Below are 20,447 nucleotides of genomic sequence, written 5' to 3'. Positions count from 1 at the left end.
TGTGTGTATGTGTGTGGTGTGTGTGCGTACGCCTAACGTGACAGGTTATATTAGTTTTTTGATTCATACACACGTTTCGTTTACGTTCCTAAACAGATAGCAAATGACTGCGTAAATAATAAGACGCTGGTTGGTATTATAGAGCCGCTGGGGAAGCAATAGTAAACTATGAGATCGGACCTATATTGAACGATCAGTAAAATTCTGTTAATGAAGCGGGAGGCCTCATCGTTGGCAGCATGAAGGGAAGCGCCAGACGGATGTGCAGACGGTCGAAATAACGAACATATATCGCAACTTGCGCCAAACTTGACGGTAACTACCCACGCTTCGTATCCATGTTCTACTTATCAGCAATTTTAATACAAGCCATTCTACTGTTTTATTTATTATTGTGGTTAGTTTTATTACATAAAATCAAATTGAGCAGTGCAGAGCATAGTTGCGAGCAACACAGGCACTTCAATGGGGCTGACGAAGCTTCGTCTAGCATTCGACCTACCGGCGCAAAACGGGCATTATACTTCTTTCTTTTGTTGGCCATCTTGACAGTGGAGGGCGCGGAGCCCAGCGATCTGCTATCCAACCACTGATAAAGACCACAAAGATGCCCCCACAAAGTCTCACAAAACAAAAGGCAATGCTGCCGCCCTCACAAAACCAGAAGCACGCACAACACAATAATAACACCAAATCTACTAACAACACAGCAGCAACGAGTAGCACCACTGACTCCGCCACAAGCAGCAGCAGTAGCAGTCATCATGTCCAACAACGCCGCTACAACTGCAGTAAGGCCGCCAGTCAGCCAGCTCCCCCAAACCACCATCAGATTCGCCACCATTACCAAACGCCATGTAAACAAACAGACTGTCCGTCGTTTAACAAATGCACGGACACTCGCTGACAACGACCGTGAAACACCGCCTGGCCCCACAATATACTTTATGGAAGGCGTGAAAACGCCGGTTTTGGTTCCGTTCAATCCGTGCGTGACATGTGTGTTTATAGAGCATCGTCTGTCTGTCTTTCGGGCTGTATGCGCGCTTTTGTCTTGTCTTGTTCCGCTTCGTGTGTTAACGGCCATCCGAACTGTGCTGAAACTGATTGTGAAATTTGAGCTAAAGAGTTCTAACCATCTAAATATAAAATGTCGTAAGCATTTTCTTTTATTATCTCATAATCGTTTTTTGGTTGATTTAGTACTTTTACGCACAATGCAAAGGTTCTAATACGTGTATAGCAAAGACCGTTCGGCAACGCCGTTCACACCGACACTTAATAGCTACTATAGACTGTGATATGTAGAGGTGATCTAGGTTCGAAGCAAGGTGTAAACATATTTGTTTTGTGTTGGAAGCGGCCAGACAGCGGAAATAAGTACTTAATAGCAATACATAAAACTCGCAGCTGCTATAAAGCAGGAGACAAAATATGTGTTTGTCGCAGGTGTTTTTTAAGCATATTCTCATAGAATTGAATATGTGTTTAAAAAAAAATATCACATGCCAATGATGTAATGTGGTCCATATTCAGTCATGTCCCTATCTGTGTCCGAATCAAACATGCTATTCACAGTTCTATTAATTTATTATTATAGTTCTATTTATTATTGTTATTTATTATTATAGTTCTATTAATCTTAGCCTATAGCATTAGATGACAATTACTAAAGAGATACGTTTTTAAGATCTAACCAGATGTTTCCAGTATGTTGTGATAAGCCGAATCAGAAATACTTCTGTTTGATTCTCAACGGCATTCTTTAGGAAGGTTCCGTACTTAAAAAGTAACCCATAGGTCATCCATTCCCGATGTGTTGATGTCGAACTGTGTCTAGTAGATGACACCAGTTTATCGAAAATGTGAATCATAATTCTATTATCATTGAGTTTTAGCAAGCGAAAAAATAAAAAACAATTGTCAATAACTTTTTTACAGAAATCTGGCGTAATTACTCATATTGAATTTCAGATTTATTCTGCAGGATCTTCAATCGTAGGACGTTTTTAAAAGAACCCACAAGAAAAATCCCGACAACCTTAAGTCGAACGTTTGGGTACTGGTACAACGTAGGAGGTTATGCGTTTACCAAACTACTCCTTTAATAACCTCAACGTTTTGAATATTTAATGACGGTCGGCAGACGCTTAGGCCATAATTTTTTTTTTAATATGTCTTTGTGATGAGAACTAGTTACAGCTAAGCAAAAAAAAGAACAATCCGATGACACCTTCTACCGAGGATCTGTACTATACGATAACTTCACCTCCACAAAATGATTGTCCATAAATGTGTATATACTGATACAGTCGGATAGAGATGCGAATCACCTGAGAAGATGAGTTTCTTTCTTGTTATGTCTAATCTCGCAGAAAACATAAGACGCTTTGTATGCTCTGTTGGCATAGGTTAACTGAATATTATAGGACCAAATACAAAAATGTTCGTACCACAGGCGTAACTGCTGAAATCGGCTAGAAGTTATGATGCTCGAATTATTTAATATGTTCTGATGGACTTTATAATGCAGACCCTCTATGAGTATAAAAATATAAACCTATATTGAACCTTTGCACAAAATTGCGCAAAAAGGTTTCGTAAGGTACAGCATAAAATATCGCCGTAAACAATAGACACTGGAATAAACTTGAAGGAATGGTCAATTACTATTCAATCAATAATTTTGACCAACTTAAGTCGTTAACAAAATGACGTTCTCTGCCGGGTCCTACGGAAACAATCTTACCTGCTTTCCTGATTTAGTTAAATGCAAAAAATTTAATAAATTTATATTATACATTACATAATTAAAGCATAGGGAATGGGGGACCCTGTAAAATATTACTTGCAAGGGAAGTTACTTGTGAACGGTCAGTTCTGATATACTAAGTCGGTTGTGAGGAAGAGTAATATTATTTTTGGCTTAACTGTGCTCGGCAGTGAAGATGAAGACGATGTGAGAATGCTATCTCCCGAGGTGATGAAAGCGCTGCAAGAATTTTACACCGAACGAGAAGAACAATCGATTGAAGAGAACTGGGTATGCGTCTCTTGTTACTTAGAGATATATAATACTGCTTCATTTTGTACAGTATTTTAGATTATTTCTATTTATGAGGGTTCAATTTTCTAACAGTCGTTTGAGGACCCACCCCATATGTTATTATTGCTACTATTCATTTAATGGAATTTGTTTTTTTTAAAGCAACTAAGTCAATTCTGGTATACACCAGAAACGGCTGAACGTTTAGCAAACATTGCACGTTCCCAAGGATCGCAGATATGCTGTCTATCGACGCCAACTGCATTTCAAGCACTGTACTGTACTAGAAAAGACGGAGAGAAATTGGTACTACTTGAGTTCGACAAAAGGTACAATATTTACGTAACATTTAACCATTATCTGATCGGTAGATTAATACCCTAGGTATTAATCTAAGTAATACCGTAATTAAAATAATACAAGTTAATACGCAGTTTATATTGTATGTAAAGTTCATTTGTTCTGTTACATGGTTTGCCTATTGTCGCTGATTTTTACTGAATCCTCATCATACCCAAAAGTAGCACTAATCGTACGGAGGATAGGGCGCATTGGATTAGAAGTATGACGGCCTGGGTGCTCTTCTCAGATAAGACTTTAAAAAATGTTATAATATTTGGGTTCTTTGTACCACTACATGATGTTTAATTAAAGTGGTTGTACCTCCGTAGTATGTTTAACTCAGTTTTTTTAGAGAACGGAGCATTTTGGCTCAATTGGCTTATTGGCGATGGAAGCTATTCCCCTTTTTCTAAATGTTGGACTCTTTGCTAACCTTGAGGTACATTTGGGTACGCCGCTTTATGTTTTTAATAACCACATATTATAGTACAAGCGATATTTGCGTATACCATTTAGGACTATTGCTGGCTGTCAAAAATACGTAAAATCGGTGCAAATTTTGCGATTTTGCTTGGACCTTTATTTCTTATAAACTAGAAATCTTTTTTCATCTTACTTAAGAATTCACGAGCATGATACAAAACAGAACTTTCTAAGCAGTTTATGAAGATAACTCCAACGTTTAAAAAACTCTGTGGCTGTCTTTGTATAGAGTGCGCCAAAAGTTCGTATTCAATGTTAGTGCCCGTAGAAGAAGAAATACAACTTGAATTTCTGTAGAAGTATTTATTTCAACAATAGCAAAGCTTAGGTTTTTAGTTTGCACTGCATGTGGAAAATATTGTCGGCCAAATGTCCTACCACGGACCATTTGCATGACTCTATACCTTTCGCATAATTCAGATCGCTGTTCGGTGTAGTTTAATATCAATTCTTTTTATCAATTCGATTGACTAAATTCGGGATTTAGGTCGTGAATATTTTTCAGCATTGTTTAATAGACATCTTTACGTAGTTCCATGCGAAAAAATCGGAAGAAGTTGTATTGCATATCCCCGTCGGCTGTTGATGTAATTGCCGTGCCTTGAGACCAGCCAACATCTGAATACGACTACAAATAGATCGATTGTTTCCGCGCAGTGCGGCAAGTTGTCCCACCTTGTCGAAACCAAAGTTATTTCCATCCAATACATACAGCTTTGGTCTACCGAAAAATTGCCGAGTTGTTGAAGTCGCTGGATCTGCGGCTGGACACGGCACAATACTGCAACGACCATGTTTGTCCGGTTTGTGCTGTCGTCGATTCCACTTTCCAGTACAACACTTAAGGGATCTCACTATAATCGATTCCCCATTGTGATGTTTTTATGAAATACATACGCTATTTCAAACTGTAGCTTTGCATCGTTGCAAACCGCAAACGCTTCTGTGTTGGTTATTAACAGAGGTGGAAAGGAACGAGGCGAAACAAGGTATCTTTGGCGCACCCCAGAATTATCGAATTCAATGACCTGCGACACTTGACAACTGTAACTTACTAACAAGATTATTCAGCCAATCCAAGTAGTTTCAGCTGTTGAATGTCCGACGAAATCCAGTGTCTACAAGTAGCAGGCCCATGTTCAATTTATTGAAGAAAATCGAATGCAGAGGATGTACAGGACGTTCAAAAGGTGACGAAGATCAATGGAAGGTTCATTAAGGTTAAACGCTTTCTAATGAAAATTTCCGTACATGTTTTTCGTTTTATAATTGTTGAGTCAGTTAAAAAATGAGCTGATTAATAATATGAAGTTGAAATTGTCAGGTTTCACGATCTGTACAACAATGATTTCGTATTCTACGATTATAATGACCCCTTGGCTATTCCGGATACACTAAAGGGCGCATTTGACGTCGTCATAGCAGATCCTCCTTTCCTGGCCGAAGAATGTTTGGAGAAAGTTACTAAAACCATCCGCTTTCTCACTAAGAAGAGCATTGTGTTATGTACAGGTAAGTTAGTCTTTGTAGATATAAAGGAATTTATATATTTATTTTGTTAATCCGTTTATAATTGTTTTCAATAACAGAGCAGGCCTGCTCCTGCAATTTGTCTCCGACTGCTACTTATTGATGGTTCGCTTGCCTTAACCGCTTGACCTTAAATTCTATCGATTAGCATTAGTGTCGACAATAGTATCGATTAGTGTTAACAACTTTTTCGATTAGTGATTTCGTTCACTTTTTTGAAATTTGATATACCGAACTAAACTTGATCGTGTACTTTTAGTTTAAATCACGTGTCTGTTACAGCACCTGCACTAACTACATAATTATAAGATAGATCGTCCAGAACCCAAGAAAAACTGATTGACTTTTTGAATTTCAGGAGTCGTAATGAAAACACTAGTAGAAAGCTTATTAAAGCTTAGGGAAACATCGTACAAGCCACAACATGCGCGCAAATTGGGAAACGACTTTGGATGCTTCACAAATTTCGATATCAACTTGTGATATGTATACTAATGTTTTTCGGATTGATTTTTTTCTTAAAATAGTTTTAGGACCTGTATAATAAAAAGATTGATTTATAGATTGATTGGTTTACCAAACCTTACTACAATTGTACTGAAAACTTAGCCAAATAAAACTCACTACCGAAATTGCATTCAAAAGGCGAGTTCCTTAGAGATCTGAGATATTAGAGGAACAGTACATTTTTCCACAAGCTATTTAGGTACGTTTTTGAGGCGCATAAGGAATTTGTTCACAAATAATATCTTTTCAACTACGACCTTTCAAGTACACTTTCCTTTCGTTTTGCTGGTTATGGAAACCATTTTTTCTTCATATTACCGACCTCTCTCTTCTCGGTTTCTATATAAAACATCCAACCGAGTAATGGCAAGCAAAATAATTAGTTACTACACATCTTGCCGCTGATTTTCTCTTGTTTTTATACGAAGCATTTTTTCATGTTTATGGTAGTTGGGTATGTTTGCCCGCCCACAATGCAGATAATTTTGAAGCTTAGAAACACATTTGACGGCGGCCGTTATATGAAGTACTTCGTTTCTGGCCGAAGAGTGTCAGGACAATTTGCTGCTTTATCACTAAGAGAAGCATTATGCTATATACAGGTTAGTCATTTCCTACTGACATAAATAAATGTACATGTTTTATTAATTACTCCAGTTACAACTAGCTTCGCCATTATAACAGTTTAATTCATTTTTTTTTAGAAGAAAGACTACCAATTTCTTTTTGACTGTGTGGCAAATTGCCACAGGTATAACAGTATCTAGAGTTAGAACTATTTTCTCGTGCCGGTGAGTGATATTTTCAATTGCGCTTTTAACCTGGTAGAAGATGTTGAAAATACATAATAAGGAACGTGAATGATTTTAAACCGATGTCAATGTCTTAACCGAAACATGGCTTGCTTTCTCTAATAGATGATATCACAGCGTACTTGCTTGTAGTAATGCCATTTTACGCTTGTCACAAAATCGTTGTGTTAATGTACTTTTTCCCATTTAGATAATGTAGACAGTATTACACAAGTAAGCAAACGTTCTAATCTATCGTTCAAAATCTGGATTTAGTATATCATTCGTATTTCTTTAATAACCTTTATATCATAAAATACTGGCTATGCTGTATTAAAAGTATCACAAAAACTTCTAGAGTTTTTCATCACTTCAACAGTTTCACAAAATTACACATAGCAAATAATTAATGGCAAACTGCAAGGCGAGAGAAGCTACGACGGGTTGCCTAAAAGTTCTTAGGCTTAATGTACCGTACAAAATATGCATGCAATGCGTTCCATTGAGGCGTATCAAGTAGAACATGCTTCCGTTTACTTTGCATTAAGCGAAAACATTCTTCTGGAGTATAACCACGACGTTCCATAAGGTAACACCCAACGAGCGTCGCACTGCGTGTTCTTCCTGCCTTGCAGTGTACATAGACGGATCCATTGGGATTTGATTGACGTATTTTCTTAATGAAGTCAACTCCATCTCGAAGTTTGTCTCCATCCGGTGCCGCAAAAATATCCTGTGTTGGCAATTGGAGAAACGTTACTCCAAGCTTATTCCACCCTTCAGCGCCTGGAGTGAACCATCTGTGAATGAAATATAGACAATATTTGTTATAATCTCACTTTTGACTGAAAAATTGTACGTTCCTGGTTATCATGAACACCCGACTATTTATTTGCTCACTGAATTCCAAAATAATAATAATAAGTATTAAGACTGACGAAGTACTAGTTTACGGTTGATAGAAGGTAACTTAAAAAAGGAATGCTCAAGCTGAAATTGATTTGCTTTTTCTATATGTTGAAATTCTAATAATTTGACCTTTTTCGACTAACAGTATCTTCAGATTTTCCACAGCTACATTCACTGTTTGGCGTATGCATAGCAAAAGTATTACTCTTATTTTCTCGTTATTGTAAAGGAACCCAGTACATTTTTCATTTCAATTTTTCTTATTTTGTTAATGTCCCGTTTTCAAATCTTAGAAGAGCCTGCACCAGACACATTCACAATGAAATTAGTTAATCCTTTAAGTTGTATTAATGTAGAATAATTTTTTTCAAAGGCACAATTTTTTACTAAGCGAGAAAAAGCGGGTAGTAGTATTTGTTGCAGGAAAAAATCAGACGGCACTAACTTGAGTTCGAAGTCTTTGTTCATGCTAACTACACCCTTGACATTTTCAGTTTCAACAAGCTGCTTAGTCACGGATGGAAATGGCAAAGCCCCGAGAATTACTGTGTCATCGATGCGATCATACCTGAAATACTGAGTGACTTAGATCTCATTGCGACTCTGTTTACCCTATCTACTTTACTTACCTTCACAATTTTCGGCCGGCTCTCAGACTGGTCACGGAGTAGAGATCAATCATTCACTTGCAGTTTTCCATCTGACTCCTTTGTTTATGCAAAGTCCTTATCAAAAATCTAACAAATAGTCGAAGTAAATAAAGAAGAAGAAGATAGAGTATGACGTTGTTTAAAGATGGCTTACCATCGCCGATTCGTGAATTTTGCCATAATAATGTTGTATGCAAGCGAAGGGTAGAAAATAAACTGAGCGAAATAACGGTGTTTGGTGATGCGCTCTGGCAAAAGCCATTGTATAGCAATTACGGCCGTTCGCATTTCTTTCTAGTGGAACTCCAACGCTACTTAGACAGTACTCACTTCACAAACTGATTCAGACATATTGCATCTTCTCCTAAAAAACGAATCAAAAAACAAAATTTACAAATAAATGCTCAGCAAGTTGGTGAGATCGGTCTCTTTTTGTGTCAAAATGTAAAGATTATAGCACGTCATATTGCGTTCTCATCAAATTTTTTTTCTTGACATTATATCAGAATAACGGCTTTTAGAAGATAATATTCTAAACCAACAGCAGATAACAATCTCAAACAACCAGTCACCATCCAAGAAATTAGTCATACGTGTTATTAGGTGGCCTAATACTTCGGTCATGTATTTCGTTTTGAATGATATTCACAATTTACGCACGCAGACGAATTGACAGGTTCACCAATAGGATAATCTCATATATTTCTAGTGAATAAAAATTAATGATACTTTTTTAAAAAATGTAAACTGTTTTCTATTCACAAAAAAAAAAACAAAATTTGTCTGCTATTACAGCAAGCAGCAGAAGAGCCAAAAACTACTGTCGTTTGTAATAGCACTGACAGTTGAGCCAAAATTAAGCTATGATAACTAATTAATTAAGGAGAAAATATTACAATATGATATGGTAATACATATTTGTCGTAGAAATGAACGATTGCCGACAATAATGGAGAAGTGCCGCAGCTGATAAAAAAAATTTCAAAAAGGAAAACGGCATTTTTTTTGTCTTAGGTCTAACATTTAATTGTCAGAGGGCTTTTTACTTCGATAAATTAGAATGCATATTATTATATAAGCGCCGTTACTCAAGTATAAAATCGGATGTCAACTATATATAATAACGGAAAAAATAATCCTCACTCTTATTTGGTCTATAATTTTATGTATATTAATTACACATGCATTGGACAGTTGCCAGTAATACAACTTACGTCTAGAAGAAAATGCTTTCGGCCATCGGGAGGCTTGCTTTTAAAATAATAACATCAAGGCCGATTTTAATCACTTTACTAACTCTAAACTCTAACTAAGACATTGCGGCCTGCTTTAATTAATAAACTAGAGCAGGCCGCAATCTTTTTCAAATTCTTAAATTGAGAAGAAGCTAAGTTGTCCAGGGAGTCTGTTTTAATCATTTTCAGGGTCTATTCAATATCAAAACTACTTTGAAGGTATTGCGATCTCAGTTATAACAGATATTTCATGAAAATCATTTATATATATACATATATATATGCACAGTTCAGAGGCTAATGTCACGTATCGTCTAAGACAGAAAGGATGCTGCTACGAAAGAATGCATGTTGTTATACAGCGTGAAACGTGTACTTAGCGGTGGTCCTGCAGTCCTTACGTTTAGCACCCCTGTAAGGTACCTCTTTGCACTGAAATTTAAATTCTATGCTTAACCATTTACTTTATGTTGCTGTTTTATATGGTAAACACGTAAAACGTATAATTCTACTCTTACACATACCTGAAATTTCTTGATGTAGGTACTGATAGAACAACATCAATTCATTAACCGCGGTTGATAAAATCCGCAGCACTTCTTAAATTCGTTTGCTTTACAAGAATTATTTTTATTTTTGAGCGGGATGGACTGTTGGTCTGATTCAGATCGGCAGTAAATAAAGTTGATCAAATTTTAGGAATATTATAAAATCAGCTTTTCATACTGAAACAGGTTGGACTGAATTAGACCAGAAGGTTAGTTTTGACTAACAGAGTCTATAATGTGTGCGACAATAAACTTAAGGCAGAATTGCAGTCACCTTATCTAAATCATTTTAAACAAGTTGAACTCGCAGTACTTTAAGCTCTTAGTAAAGAAACGTGTTACAAGGCAGGAACTGGCTATTCCAATTCGAACATCATACGGCACAATACCAGATGGCGCTTCTTCTCCAGAAACTTTGTCAGGTTTAACCGTTTTGCGCGCAAATATTTCAAGCGCACCACAGGGTGCCACGACTCCCAAAGGATGACGTCACAAACTAGGACGCATCTTGTAGTTTTATGCGATACTGCTATATTTCCTAGAAACATATACCCTTTAGCGTTTTTTGGATGCAAACATATAATCATACTAAGTGTGCAGGTAAAACTACTTATTTTTTTTCCTATACAAACATCCTGCAATTACTGTACTGGATGAGTAAGTGTTTTTAAGTTATAAAAAGAAAGACATTTTGTAAATATGATAAATATGTATCAAAATTACTGATATTTTAGATTGGAGTGCTTGAAATATCTGCCCCTGAGGTATTTAGTTTGATCCCACAGCAGTTTATCCAGGCGAGAAACTGCGCGCAAATGGTAAAAATATCACCACAGATCGCGCCACCTTTCCCAAAAAGTGCCACATATTCGGCGGATGCCGCTGAAACGGCGGTTGCCATTGGCGCCTAGCTAGCGCTACTCTGGCCACCCTGTTGTTGTAGACTTGGCCAAATTGTGTGTTTTGCTGGTGAAAGTTAGAATTTTAACGAGATTTTCTAGAAGTGCCGGTGTTTGGTGCCCTTCTGTGATGTCGGTCAGTTAGATTAGAGTGTAGCTCATCGGTGTGCACAGAGCTTCGGGTCGGAAGAAACCCTCAGAAAGCAGCACACGACTGAACAAGGATTCACTCAGGATGCCAATACTGAACAAAGAGGAGTTTGAAAGGAGTCCCCCTCCGGACGACCTTAAGCCAGACGACCCAGTGTTCTACAATAAGCTTACTAACGAAGTGTTCACGGACTACGAGTAAGTATAGGACATTTTGACTTTACGAATTGAAAGAGCAATCGCCCTTTGACCACTCCAGTGATCGTTAGCCGGCATTCGCGGATTTTTGTCCTTTTCGCGTGCATATTCGTTGCTACGCCTAATTAGCACCTGCATTGCAGTCTTTAGCTGCGCTTTGGGCCATGTTTTACAGCCATAGATTATTCTATAGGATCCAAGCGACACGATAGCTGCGTCATAGAAGACATCGTTTTACCACCACTTTCGTTCACCGACGAAGGTTGGGTCGAATCCCCCCCCCCCCCAGCGTTTTGCAGTCCCGCTGTATATCTATAGAATTTCTAGATGGTTGTGTGTCAGTGCATGTATGGGTCATATATATGTGTGACTGTTCCTGTGTATACGGTAATGGCGGGCAGATGTCGCAGAAACGCAAGAGGTGTTTAATGATGGGACTGAAGTGACACCTAACCAAAGACGGCACCATCATGCCTGCCCTGCCTTGTCATCCTTCTTTCAGGGTAAAGGCTCTGTTTAAGAAAAGACTCAATGGTCTTATGTTGGCATTACTGTCGCCTTGCGTCTGAGCGATCAATGGTCATGAAAATGAGGCAAGTGTTCTAACCGGTCTATCAAAATTGTCGCGGCAGCTCTTCAGTACGACGTTATTGATCTGTGAGCTGTCTTAAAGCACTTTTAATTCGTGGTGACTGCCATTAGGCAACTAGGCAAGGTAGACTTAATTTAGATCTAGCAGTATCATAACCTATCCGTTTTTTGTTTATAGAAAACTTGATATGTAGTTGCATAGATTTATATATGACGTTCTCATTCTACTTAATATGGAATCCTTATGCGTCAACACTTATCCAATTCAACATGAAATCATTAATGTTACACCATACATTTAATTATAACAATTTGATTATTGATGACAATATCTCGTACCGGAACATTGCTTTTTTCTTTCTTTAGCGACTACTTTGCGCGGGTCATCTTGTGCAATTCGCTGGTATGGACGTGTTCACTGACCGGCAAGTCAGGTTTGACGTTTCAGGATGCGCAGGAAAGCGAGGAGGCTGCTCGTCAGTGGGTGCGAGTTTTTCCTCGCGTCCTGCGCAGGCCCGCGTTATTCGTCACAGACCTCACAAGCCGTGGCAGGTTAGCGGATCTCGTTGATGACGTCTTCAACTTTGTAAAAGATCGTTTCTTTGTCGGTGAAGAGTTGGACTATGTTTATAATAATAAAAGGTATGTAAACAGAGCAACTACATCCAGTACCCAGTCAAGTACAAATTTTATTTACTTTTCGATCTCATACTTTTTTTGTACATATAGTGCATTCCGTGACTTGTAATAATACACTTTTTATTAATTCTGTCTACATTTGATATATTCTACGCTAAAAACTGAAGGATTCTGACACCAAATGCCATAAATTTGTTAAAACCGTGTGCCTTAGGTTATGTTTTCATTCCAGTAGTGACTGAGGATGCCCTTACTGATTCTTGCTTCTTTTTGTGCCAGTGCGACGTAAGAAAAGCTCTATTGTATTTTCTTGTGTTATACGGATTACCTGTGTCTTAAAAGTGAATCGATGTTAAGAATAGCTGTTATCTTTAACGCTGACACACAATTTTTACTTCTTAAATATAAATTGGCTCTTAACCAGGTGAATTAAAAAATATAATTTTTTAAATAAAAAGAGGATGAAGTGAAATATAAGTCAGTTGGATATGTGGTTAAAATAAGCGGTTATTTGCTTCATTTGACAGGAAGGGGGGCAAGATACTGCGCATTCACCCATTCACGGCAGTCCCAAAAGAACAGAAAACGGATTCTTCTAACAAAGAAAAAAACAAGAAAAAGGATTCGTCAGATTTATTAAAAGTTGTATACGATATTGAAGATGAGGACAGCGGCCAAAAATTTGAAGTTCTCGGAAAAGACCTTTATAGGCATAAGAAAACTTTCACCAGAGATCGTCTTAAGGTGTTTCTCAAACTGGCAACTGAAATGCGTAATAATGTGCTTAGAGTTAAAGCTCCCATAGCAGAAAAATATAAGATTAGCGAGGTTAAATTTCACGATATAACTGTTGGCCAGTTGCCTGAATTCGTGGTGAGTCCGCTGAAGAGAGTCAGTAAACCGGTTCCTCCCAAAAAGCTGCAGAAAGTGAAAGAAGGAAAGGTCAAGGAGAAAACGAACAGTAAGTACAGATAGCTTGAACAATGGTCATCGCGTACCTTCAGATTTCTGTATCACATGTTATAGACGTTTGTTACCTATGACATCCAGATTAAATATTTCTAATAAGAAAAGCCAAGCATACAAATAATTTGCGCGGATATCCCTTCAGAATTTGCAGCTTGGATAGCGCGCATCGCAATGCGTGCGATACAATCTTATTTAAAACATAAATTCTGAAATTTTTTACAAAAGTCATTCTGCATAATTGTGAATAAGAAGTGATGACTTGAATAACCGGCAATATTATGCAAATCCAATTGTAAGGCAGATAATGGAACACCATTAATTTCTTTAATTTCAGAGGAAAGCAATAAGGAGAATAAGGTCGATAGCACTAAAGTTCCAAAAAAGTCGAAAAAGAAGCCAGACGATACTCCTAAATCTGATGCGACTAAAAAAGAGAAAATATCTCAGAAAAAGGACGCCGAGGACAAGTTGCTGCGCACAATGTTCATGGTCGAGTGGTCAAAGCCTCGGGACGATCTTTCGGTTGACGGTCTTCGTGATCTCCCAGTTGCCACTTCCTTTGACTGCCGCATTCCCCAAGAAGCACTTTCAGATGCTTTCCTTGTCTTGGAATTCTTCTCTGCGTTCACACAAGAATTGGGTGTCAAGGACTATTTCTTGTCCGGCCTCACGTTTGACATTTTGGAAAGAGCCGTGACCGAAACCGACATTATAGGTCCATTGGGTGATATATTCCAGATCTTGCTCACCAATCTCTTTAAGCTGAAAGAAGCAGAAAGCCAATTCAATTACAGCTATACAACCCCTTCAGATGATCAGCCAGAGGCAATTTATCAAGCGCAAAAGGCGGCGGGCCGAACAATGCGTCAGATTCGAAAAGTGCTGGGTTTCTCGTTACCGCAATTAACCCTAGACAAGTTCACCTTATCGGAAGTGTTACGATTGCATATTGAGTCAAGCGGAGCACCAGGTGTCACGAAGAAAGCAGGTAGCATGGATGCCGCTGAAGATCCAGGTCTAGCTTTTTCTATAAATAACCCCCATATCGTAGATGTGCTAAGGAGATGCAGTATATTTGAGCTGGAAATTGCTGACAAGCTTAAACTGCTTAGAGTTATCGTGGAACAACTACTCTGCACGGATGGGGTGAGGGATATGATTGAGGAAGCCGTCGATGCCCACAAGGCTGCCCGTATTGAGTTGAGGAAGCTACGTATACTTGCCAGGCCAGGTTCGGGGCCAGACGACAGACCGCAGGTTTCCCCACGCGAATTTGATAGAAGAGAACAAGAACTAAAACAGAAGCTCAGAAGTGCTCAAGAAAAAATCATGATGGCACCTTTAGGTGAAGATCGTGCGTTCCGTAGGTATTATCTCGCATATTCTATTCCGGCCGTAATTATAGAAGACGACGTAGTTAATATTGGCGAGGAATGCATTGCCGGTGGAACGCCAAAGCAGAAGATGACGAATCATTCGCCAGCTTTCATGAAGCAATTTCTCCAAAATTATGGGAAAGATAACGTGTCACTCTCCATGCTAACTGCCCTCAAGGAGGTTACCAATAGCAGTCCTGAGAAATTATCTAGAGAGGAACATTCTCGTTTGACATGCACAGGAGATCAACAAACTTGCTTGGTCCATAATAGAAATCTGTCAAGGGATACGTGGCGATTTGTCTCAACTAGGGAACAGTTGGACGAAATTATCGCTTCTCTTGACGTGCGCGGTGTTCGGGAGAAGGCACTCAAGATAGCGCTAAACGCCGACATAGAAAATCTGCGATCGGCCATTGATAGAACACCGTTGTTTGTGCTCAACAGAAACTTTGAGAACTCTCGTAAGACAAAGCTGCCTTCACAGTTTATAAGGGACAGTGGCCTGCATGATGTGAAACCAAGCTTTGCCTTGGAACTAAGTTTCCGCGAAATTCTCCTAGGTCTTGAGGAGCGAATCACAGCGGGAAATTTAGGCTACCTTAAAAAAGACAGAAATTTATGGCGAAACAGAATGATTGAAATTCTTGATGCTGTCGGAGAGAAAAAAACTGCTGCAGAGATCAACGCGCTCCAATCAAAGGCTCCAATGTCCGAAGTTATCGATGAACTATGTGATGCTTTGATTGCTCTTGGACATTCGGTTGAAAAGAAGGTTCTAATGGCGCCCTTAGGGGAAGCGGAGCCGCCAAGTAAAGTAAAGAAAAAGAAAGAGGGACCAGATGGGCTCCCTTCTATCAAAGGAAACATTGCAACCTGGATTCGCGAAATGAAACCAAATGCGGTGCCAGAAGTCAACGGTGTCCATAAAAAGGTAAGATGAAGAAATTCTAGGAAATATCTAAAACCGTTCCATCCTTTTTAATAATCTGAGTAATTACGTTTAACTTTTAAATCTTAGCAAGTTGCCATGTTAGGAAGTTCTGAATCGAATTTCCGCTTTGGGATCTTTTCACTGCTCCTGTTTTTGAGAAATGGCAATGCTTTCTTTCTCATATGGTGTATTATGAGTGGGTGTGATGCTTTGCTGAAATTACGCGTATATAATGTCATTTTAGAAGGACAACATCACTGGCTTAGCGGATTTTGCTGATTCCGACTCGAAAGATGAGGAATCGTCGTCTGAGGAGGAAGATGAAACACCAAAAGGCGAAGGTCACATGCTCAACCTACCGCGGCTATTTCTGCTCATGTACAGCCTTGAACGGTCAGTGATGTGGACTCGCTCGATAGCAAATGCTGCATGCCTTGTGTGTCGCAAAAAGAGTAACCCAGACCAGATGTTACTGTGTGATGGCTGCGACAGAGGCTATCACCTTTATTGTCTTAAACCACCACTAGATGCGGTTCCGCAGGGTGATTGGTTTTGCTCGCAGTGTGCTCCGATACCACTTAGTCCCCGAAAAAGGAAACAAGCCCCAGTTGATTTGTCGAGCGAGGTAAGAAGTTATTTTTATCAAAGCTAGAAAAAAGTACGATGTTATAAATTGTACGCTTTTTTTAAAAAAAAAACAAATAAGAAAACTAAATTACTAATTTTTAATGTATAGTTTTCTATACGATTTTCCGGTGCAACTTAGAGACCCAAAACTTGAATAACGTTTAAACCACATACGGTAGAATAACGATACCTTGGTAAATGTTTAATGTCCTTTGTTTTACTGTTTGCACATAGAATCCAACTCTCTGGCAACTTCTCAACAGTCGTGTACTTGTGATTTACGTCGCCATATTTAATCTCGTTGTGGATGGTTTATTGAATGTGAGGCAGCTGATAAAATAGATCCCTCTGCTTTGTGTTATTAAACGAGCGTGCGCTAGCAGACTGTGGGGAAAGAAAGACAGGAACAGATGCCGTTTGCGTTTGTACAACAGCATTTGATTCTCGTAAAATTTGCTATTCTGAGACCTTTCGCAAGTGCTACATAAAATCCATCAACAAGACACTTCTTGTTGATGGAGGTTTATTCATAACCTCCATAACTTGATTCATAAGTTAAGAAATATTGGCTTAAACGCAGACAAAGTGTGTCCAGGGATACCAAAAACCGGATGAACAACTTGATATTTGCATACTTTACAATACGTAGAAATGTGGACGTCGATCCAACGACCTTAAGGCGACGCCGTATTCGACAATTTGCCATCTGCGATGTATTTCGAAATAAAAGTTAATTTTCCTCCCTACAAAATGCCATTGACTCAACCGTTACGGATTAAAGATCATAAGCGTCATTTACGCACAAATCATATGTTGGAGACCAAGAAAACGCTTTAGTTTTTTTTTTTGGTCACATCGTCTTTTGTGATAAAGGCAATTTCCGACTGAACGGCTATATGAATGAATACAATTGTAGTATCTCGGGCTTGGATATGTCAAATAATAGTACAAAGGTTTTTGTGGGGCGAAATGGAGGCATCGGACGCAAACAGCCTTTCGTTCCCTGAGATAAGGAAACTTGCCGCAGAATACGAGAAACATTGGATCAGACGTACTTAGGCCGGTTAATCTTAATGTGTGGCGGTGGCATCGAGTGGCTGTTACATCGGTTTTCCCCAATTCAGACCGCAATGTGGTTGTGTGTTATCGTCAAGTAACCATATTGTGTACCACGACCATGCCATCCTGCCCTATAAATTTGAGTTCATCATATCTGGCACCATTGACTGTTTTCTTTATGAGAAATATCTGTTGCAAATGCATGTGGTATCCACGTATTACCTAAGCACTAGCTTAAACTTTAACTATATCAGCACTGTTATTAAACTTTCTTTCGTTTGACTTCAGCTTCTCGCCCAATTTTTCTGAAATAAACGGTACAAAGTAATTCACGTTTCGTCTATAGTGACGGTATTCTCCAGGCGGTTTTTTTCACGTATAACAGTTTCGCAGATTGCTTCTATAGTACACCATACGTATTTTCATGTGTCTTCCACTTATTTCGTGAGAAACCCAATTTTGCCTTTTTTCTTCATTCTCGGAGCTTTCGTCATGATTTCGTAATATACGCCTTGTAGAATATGCTGAGGCAGCAGAAAGGAGTGCATTGTCCATGCTCTATTTCATTATAAAGCTTTAGTTATTATAGCAATTCGTTCTTCTGGTTGAGGGCATAAAATGTAGTCACAGATTTTGTAATCTTTATTTCCGTCCTTTGAAAATACTGCATTAATGAAAAATAGCCCATTGAAAACCTCCTTGCTCACTGCTTTTGTCAAACATGGATTGAACCAGCGTTCTTAGTTGCGAGAAACCGAAGCACAATAATTCGGCTTCGACTTTCAACACTAAACTCTATATTTGTCTCATCATTTTACGATGACTCTGTCATTTTATAATGGCAAACAGTTTGATGTTATTCCGTATATATTAAAGAGTTTCAATAGCTTTAGATAGCCTAACACATCGATATTAAGGTGTTCGTCTTGTGTATTACATGTGAGGCTTAAATAATGAACGGGTCCGGGCTTACTGCGGCATCGTTTTTAACTAATATCTTGCGGTAGTGATGATGATGCTATTGTCATTTATTTTTTCAGGAAGAAGAAGAAGAGGAAAAGGAGAATGACTCCGAAATTGATGAAAATCAGGACGTTTGTCATGCGTGTGAAACGGGCGGTGAGCTGGTCTTATGTGATTCATGTCCCCGTGCCTACCACCTCGAGTGTTGCCAACTTAAGAGAGTGCCTCGAGGACCGTTTAAATGTCCAACCTGTGTTAAAGGTCCTACAAGAAAGAAGACCCGCGGTAGTCCACCGGCTACCAAGGTCAAATTTAAGAGCGGTAAAAACGTTCGACGTATGCTTGACATGGGCGTCGTTGAGGATGTCGAATCATTTGACTACAATGTGTGCTCTAATTTATTAAAACAATTGGTCAAGTTGGACGATGCGTGGCCCTTCCTGGCCAGTGTGACCCGGAAGGACGCGCCCGACTACCACAAAGTCATCAAACGCCCCATGGATTTCGGCACACTTCAGGGTAAATTGAATGATATGAAGTATAGGAATAATGCTTCATTTATCAGCGATGTTCTTCAGATATTTGCAAACTGCTGTGTATATAACAAACCACGCAGCGATGTTGTGAAGGCTGCTACATCGTTGTCTGCTACATTTTGCGAAATGCTTGTTCAAGTGGGGCTCGAATGTTACATCGAATTGAAGGATTCGATCCTAGAGGAGACGGAGGAATCGTCTGGCTGGTCGCAAGGAAAACCCCGCTCCGCGCAGTCAAAGACTAATGGAAATGCCGACACCGACAATAACGACGAGGATGATTATGAAAGCGAGGAGGGATCTGACAATGAAAATGACGATGAAGATGAGGAACAGGACAACGGTGGTGAAGATGAGGACGATTGCGATGATGACGATGAGACGGAAGATGGCAGTAAACACAATAATAACAAAATAGGGGCCAGTAATGAAGAAAACGATGACGATAATGAGGACGATGATGATGAGGACGGCGAAGGGCACGAAAAATCTGCTGACAATTCGGAAGACGACGTTGAAGCAGAGGAGACTAGAGATGAAAGTCATGATAATGGCGGTGAAGACGAAGATGACGAAGAAGAAGACGAGGAAGACGACGACGACGACGATGATGATGAGGATTATGGAAGTAAAAAAACTTTTATTGCCAGGAGAAAGAAGAGCTCCTTGTCATCGCCGAAATCGAAAAAGGACACACAGAGGAAAAGAATTGGATCAGCGATAAGGACTCGTAAGCGTAAAAGAGGTGGTGCAAACGATGATGATGAGGAAGAGGAGGAGGATAGCGCCGATGAGGACTATACCCCGAAAAGGAGATCGGTATCTACCAGAAGAATCAGCTATTAAATATATACCTTACAGTTAGTTAGGATGAGTAACAACAATAATAGAAAAACCACAACAAGTGGACACACACATATAACTCTGTAACTGCAAAGTAACATTAGCAATGACGACATCGCAGCTATACCCCCTGTTGTTACCAGAAGCTTTGAAAGATGAGTGTGTGTATGTAAATACGTAGTTTGAAATAATAACAAACATATGCCTCCCAACGGAAAAGATGGTTTGAATACGCTTTCAAAAAAGGAACACTGATTTGTTGGTGAAAAGGCGCCCTACGGAAACGGGAAAAATAATGCAAGTTCAACACTATGGTATCATACTGTTCTCGATAGCTCATGACCAAACAATAGTTCGTAGTGGACTGGTATATAATGGTAGTGAACAAAAATATATCTAACAAAAAAGAGATGGTAAGAGCAGCGGCACCATTATTAAATGACGGTAACCACAACAACAATAAAACATTAGAAAAGAGGATTCGGTGCATATATCAACTCAAGATGCCGTTTTGCGCCCTTCTACACTGATGAATAATTGTACATAATAGAAGCTGGGTGGCTGGGTAAACTGCTCGTTGTAAACTGCAGAGTACTTATTGAAGGTACATCAATATTTAAAT

The 20,447-nt window shown here is 39.0% G+C and overlaps 4 protein-coding genes across 9 annotated transcripts in view; 2 read left to right on the top strand and 2 right to left on the bottom strand.

Moving 5' to 3' along the window:
- The window catches only part of LOC111267835 (uncharacterized), a 7,037-nt gene extending 6,318 nt beyond the window's left edge, over positions 1-719 (bottom strand). The window contains exon 1 of the mRNA XM_022846378.2: positions 503-719. Within this exon, the coding sequence (XP_022702113.1) occupies positions 503-544 (42 nt within the window). The 5' untranslated portion in view covers positions 545-719. The remainder of the gene's footprint in view (positions 1-502) is intronic.
- Positions 720-749: 30 nt separating this feature from the next.
- On the top strand, positions 750-6,038 carry LOC111267836 (EEF1A lysine methyltransferase 1). Of its 2 annotated transcripts, none has more exons than XM_022846380.1 (5): positions 750-988; positions 2,944-3,043; positions 3,209-3,375; positions 5,196-5,383; positions 5,760-6,038. In XM_022846380.1, the coding sequence occupies exons 1-5, from the start codon at positions 765-767 to the stop codon at positions 5,882-5,884; spliced, it is 804 nt and encodes a 267-aa protein (XP_022702115.1). In that variant the 5' UTR covers positions 750-764; the 3' UTR covers positions 5,885-6,038. The 2 variants fall into 2 exon arrangements, with proteins under 2 accessions (XP_022702115.1, XP_022702116.1); XM_022846381.1 differs by lacking the exon at positions 750-988 and adding an exon at positions 995-1,155.
- Positions 6,039-6,507: 469 nt separating this feature from the next.
- Positions 6,508-10,513, bottom strand: LOC111267837 (phosphatidylglycerophosphatase and protein-tyrosine phosphatase 1). Of its 3 annotated transcripts, XM_022846384.2 has the most exons (5): positions 10,316-10,510; positions 10,018-10,039; positions 8,413-8,622; positions 8,054-8,176; positions 6,508-7,499 (listed from the first exon to the last, which is right to left on the bottom strand). In XM_022846384.2, the coding sequence occupies exons 3-5, from the start codon at positions 8,544-8,546 to the stop codon at positions 7,148-7,150; spliced, it is 609 nt and encodes a 202-aa protein (XP_022702119.1). In that variant the 5' UTR covers positions 8,547-8,622; positions 10,018-10,039; positions 10,316-10,510; the 3' UTR covers positions 6,508-7,147. The 3 variants fall into 3 exon arrangements, with proteins under 3 accessions (XP_022702119.1, XP_022702120.1, XP_022702117.1); XM_022846385.2 differs by having other exon boundaries at positions 8,589-8,622; positions 10,018-10,513; XM_022846382.2 differs by lacking the exon at positions 10,018-10,039.
- A 423-nt stretch (positions 10,514-10,936) lies between these two features.
- LOC111267842 (bromodomain adjacent to zinc finger domain protein 1A) lies at positions 10,937-20,300 on the top strand. Of its 3 annotated transcripts, XM_086971461.1 has the most exons (7): positions 10,937-11,288; positions 11,791-11,881; positions 12,246-12,521; positions 13,046-13,479; positions 13,822-15,797; positions 16,042-16,422; positions 18,524-20,300. In XM_086971461.1, exons 2-7 carry the CDS (start codon positions 11,820-11,822, stop codon positions 19,826-19,828), a joined length of 4,434 nt encoding a protein of 1,477 aa, XP_086827587.1. In that variant the 5' UTR covers positions 10,937-11,288; positions 11,791-11,819; the 3' UTR covers positions 19,829-20,300. The 3 variants fall into 3 exon arrangements, with proteins under 3 accessions (XP_086827587.1, XP_086827586.1, XP_022702134.1); XM_086971460.1 differs by lacking the exon at positions 11,791-11,881 and having other exon boundaries at positions 16,045-16,422; XM_022846399.2 differs by lacking the exon at positions 11,791-11,881.
- Positions 20,301-20,447: the final 147 nt, after the last annotated feature.

This window comes from Varroa jacobsoni, unplaced genomic scaffold, assembly GCF_002532875.2.
Source record: "Varroa jacobsoni isolate VJ856 unplaced genomic scaffold, vjacob_1.0 scaffold_1227, whole genome shotgun sequence".
In the NCBI taxonomy this organism is placed as follows: domain Eukaryota; kingdom Metazoa; phylum Arthropoda; class Arachnida; order Mesostigmata; family Varroidae; genus Varroa; species Varroa jacobsoni.
This window is presented reverse-complemented; position numbering and strand designations above follow the sequence as displayed.

Bases quoted from the DNA above. Each gene is read 5' to 3' on its own strand.
- LOC111267836 (XM_022846380.1), top strand. From the start codon at position 765: ATGTCCAACAACGCCGCTACAACTGCAGTAAGGCCGCCAGTCAGCCAG. The intron at 989-2,943 runs GTGCGTGACATG...TGTGCTCGGCAG, and splicing joins GTTTTGGTTCCGTTCAATCC to TGAAGATGAAGACGATGTGA. The intron at 3,376-5,195 runs GTACAATATTTA...TGAAATTGTCAG, and splicing joins CTACTTGAGTTCGACAAAAG to GTTTCACGATCTGTACAACA.
- LOC111267842 (XM_022846399.2), top strand. From the start codon at position 11,176: ATGCCAATACTGAACAAAGAGGAGTTTGAAAGGAGTCCCCCTCCGGAC. The intron at 12,522-13,045 runs GTATGTAAACAG...TTCATTTGACAG, and splicing joins TATGTTTATAATAATAAAAG to GAAGGGGGGCAAGATACTGC. The intron at 13,480-13,821 runs GTAAGTACAGAT...CTTTAATTTCAG, and splicing joins GGTCAAGGAGAAAACGAACA to AGGAAAGCAATAAGGAGAAT.
- LOC111267837 (XM_022846384.2), bottom strand. From the start codon at position 8,546: ATGCGAACGGCCGTAATTGCTATACAATGGCTTTTGCCAGAGCGCATC. The intron at 8,177-8,412 runs GTAAGCCATCTT...TCAGTATTTCAG, and splicing joins AAATTCACGAATCGGCGATG to GTATGATCGCATCGATGACA. The intron at 7,500-8,053 runs GTTAGTGCCGTC...TTTCATTCACAG, and splicing joins AACAAAGACTTCGAACTCAA to ATGGTTCACTCCAGGCGCTG.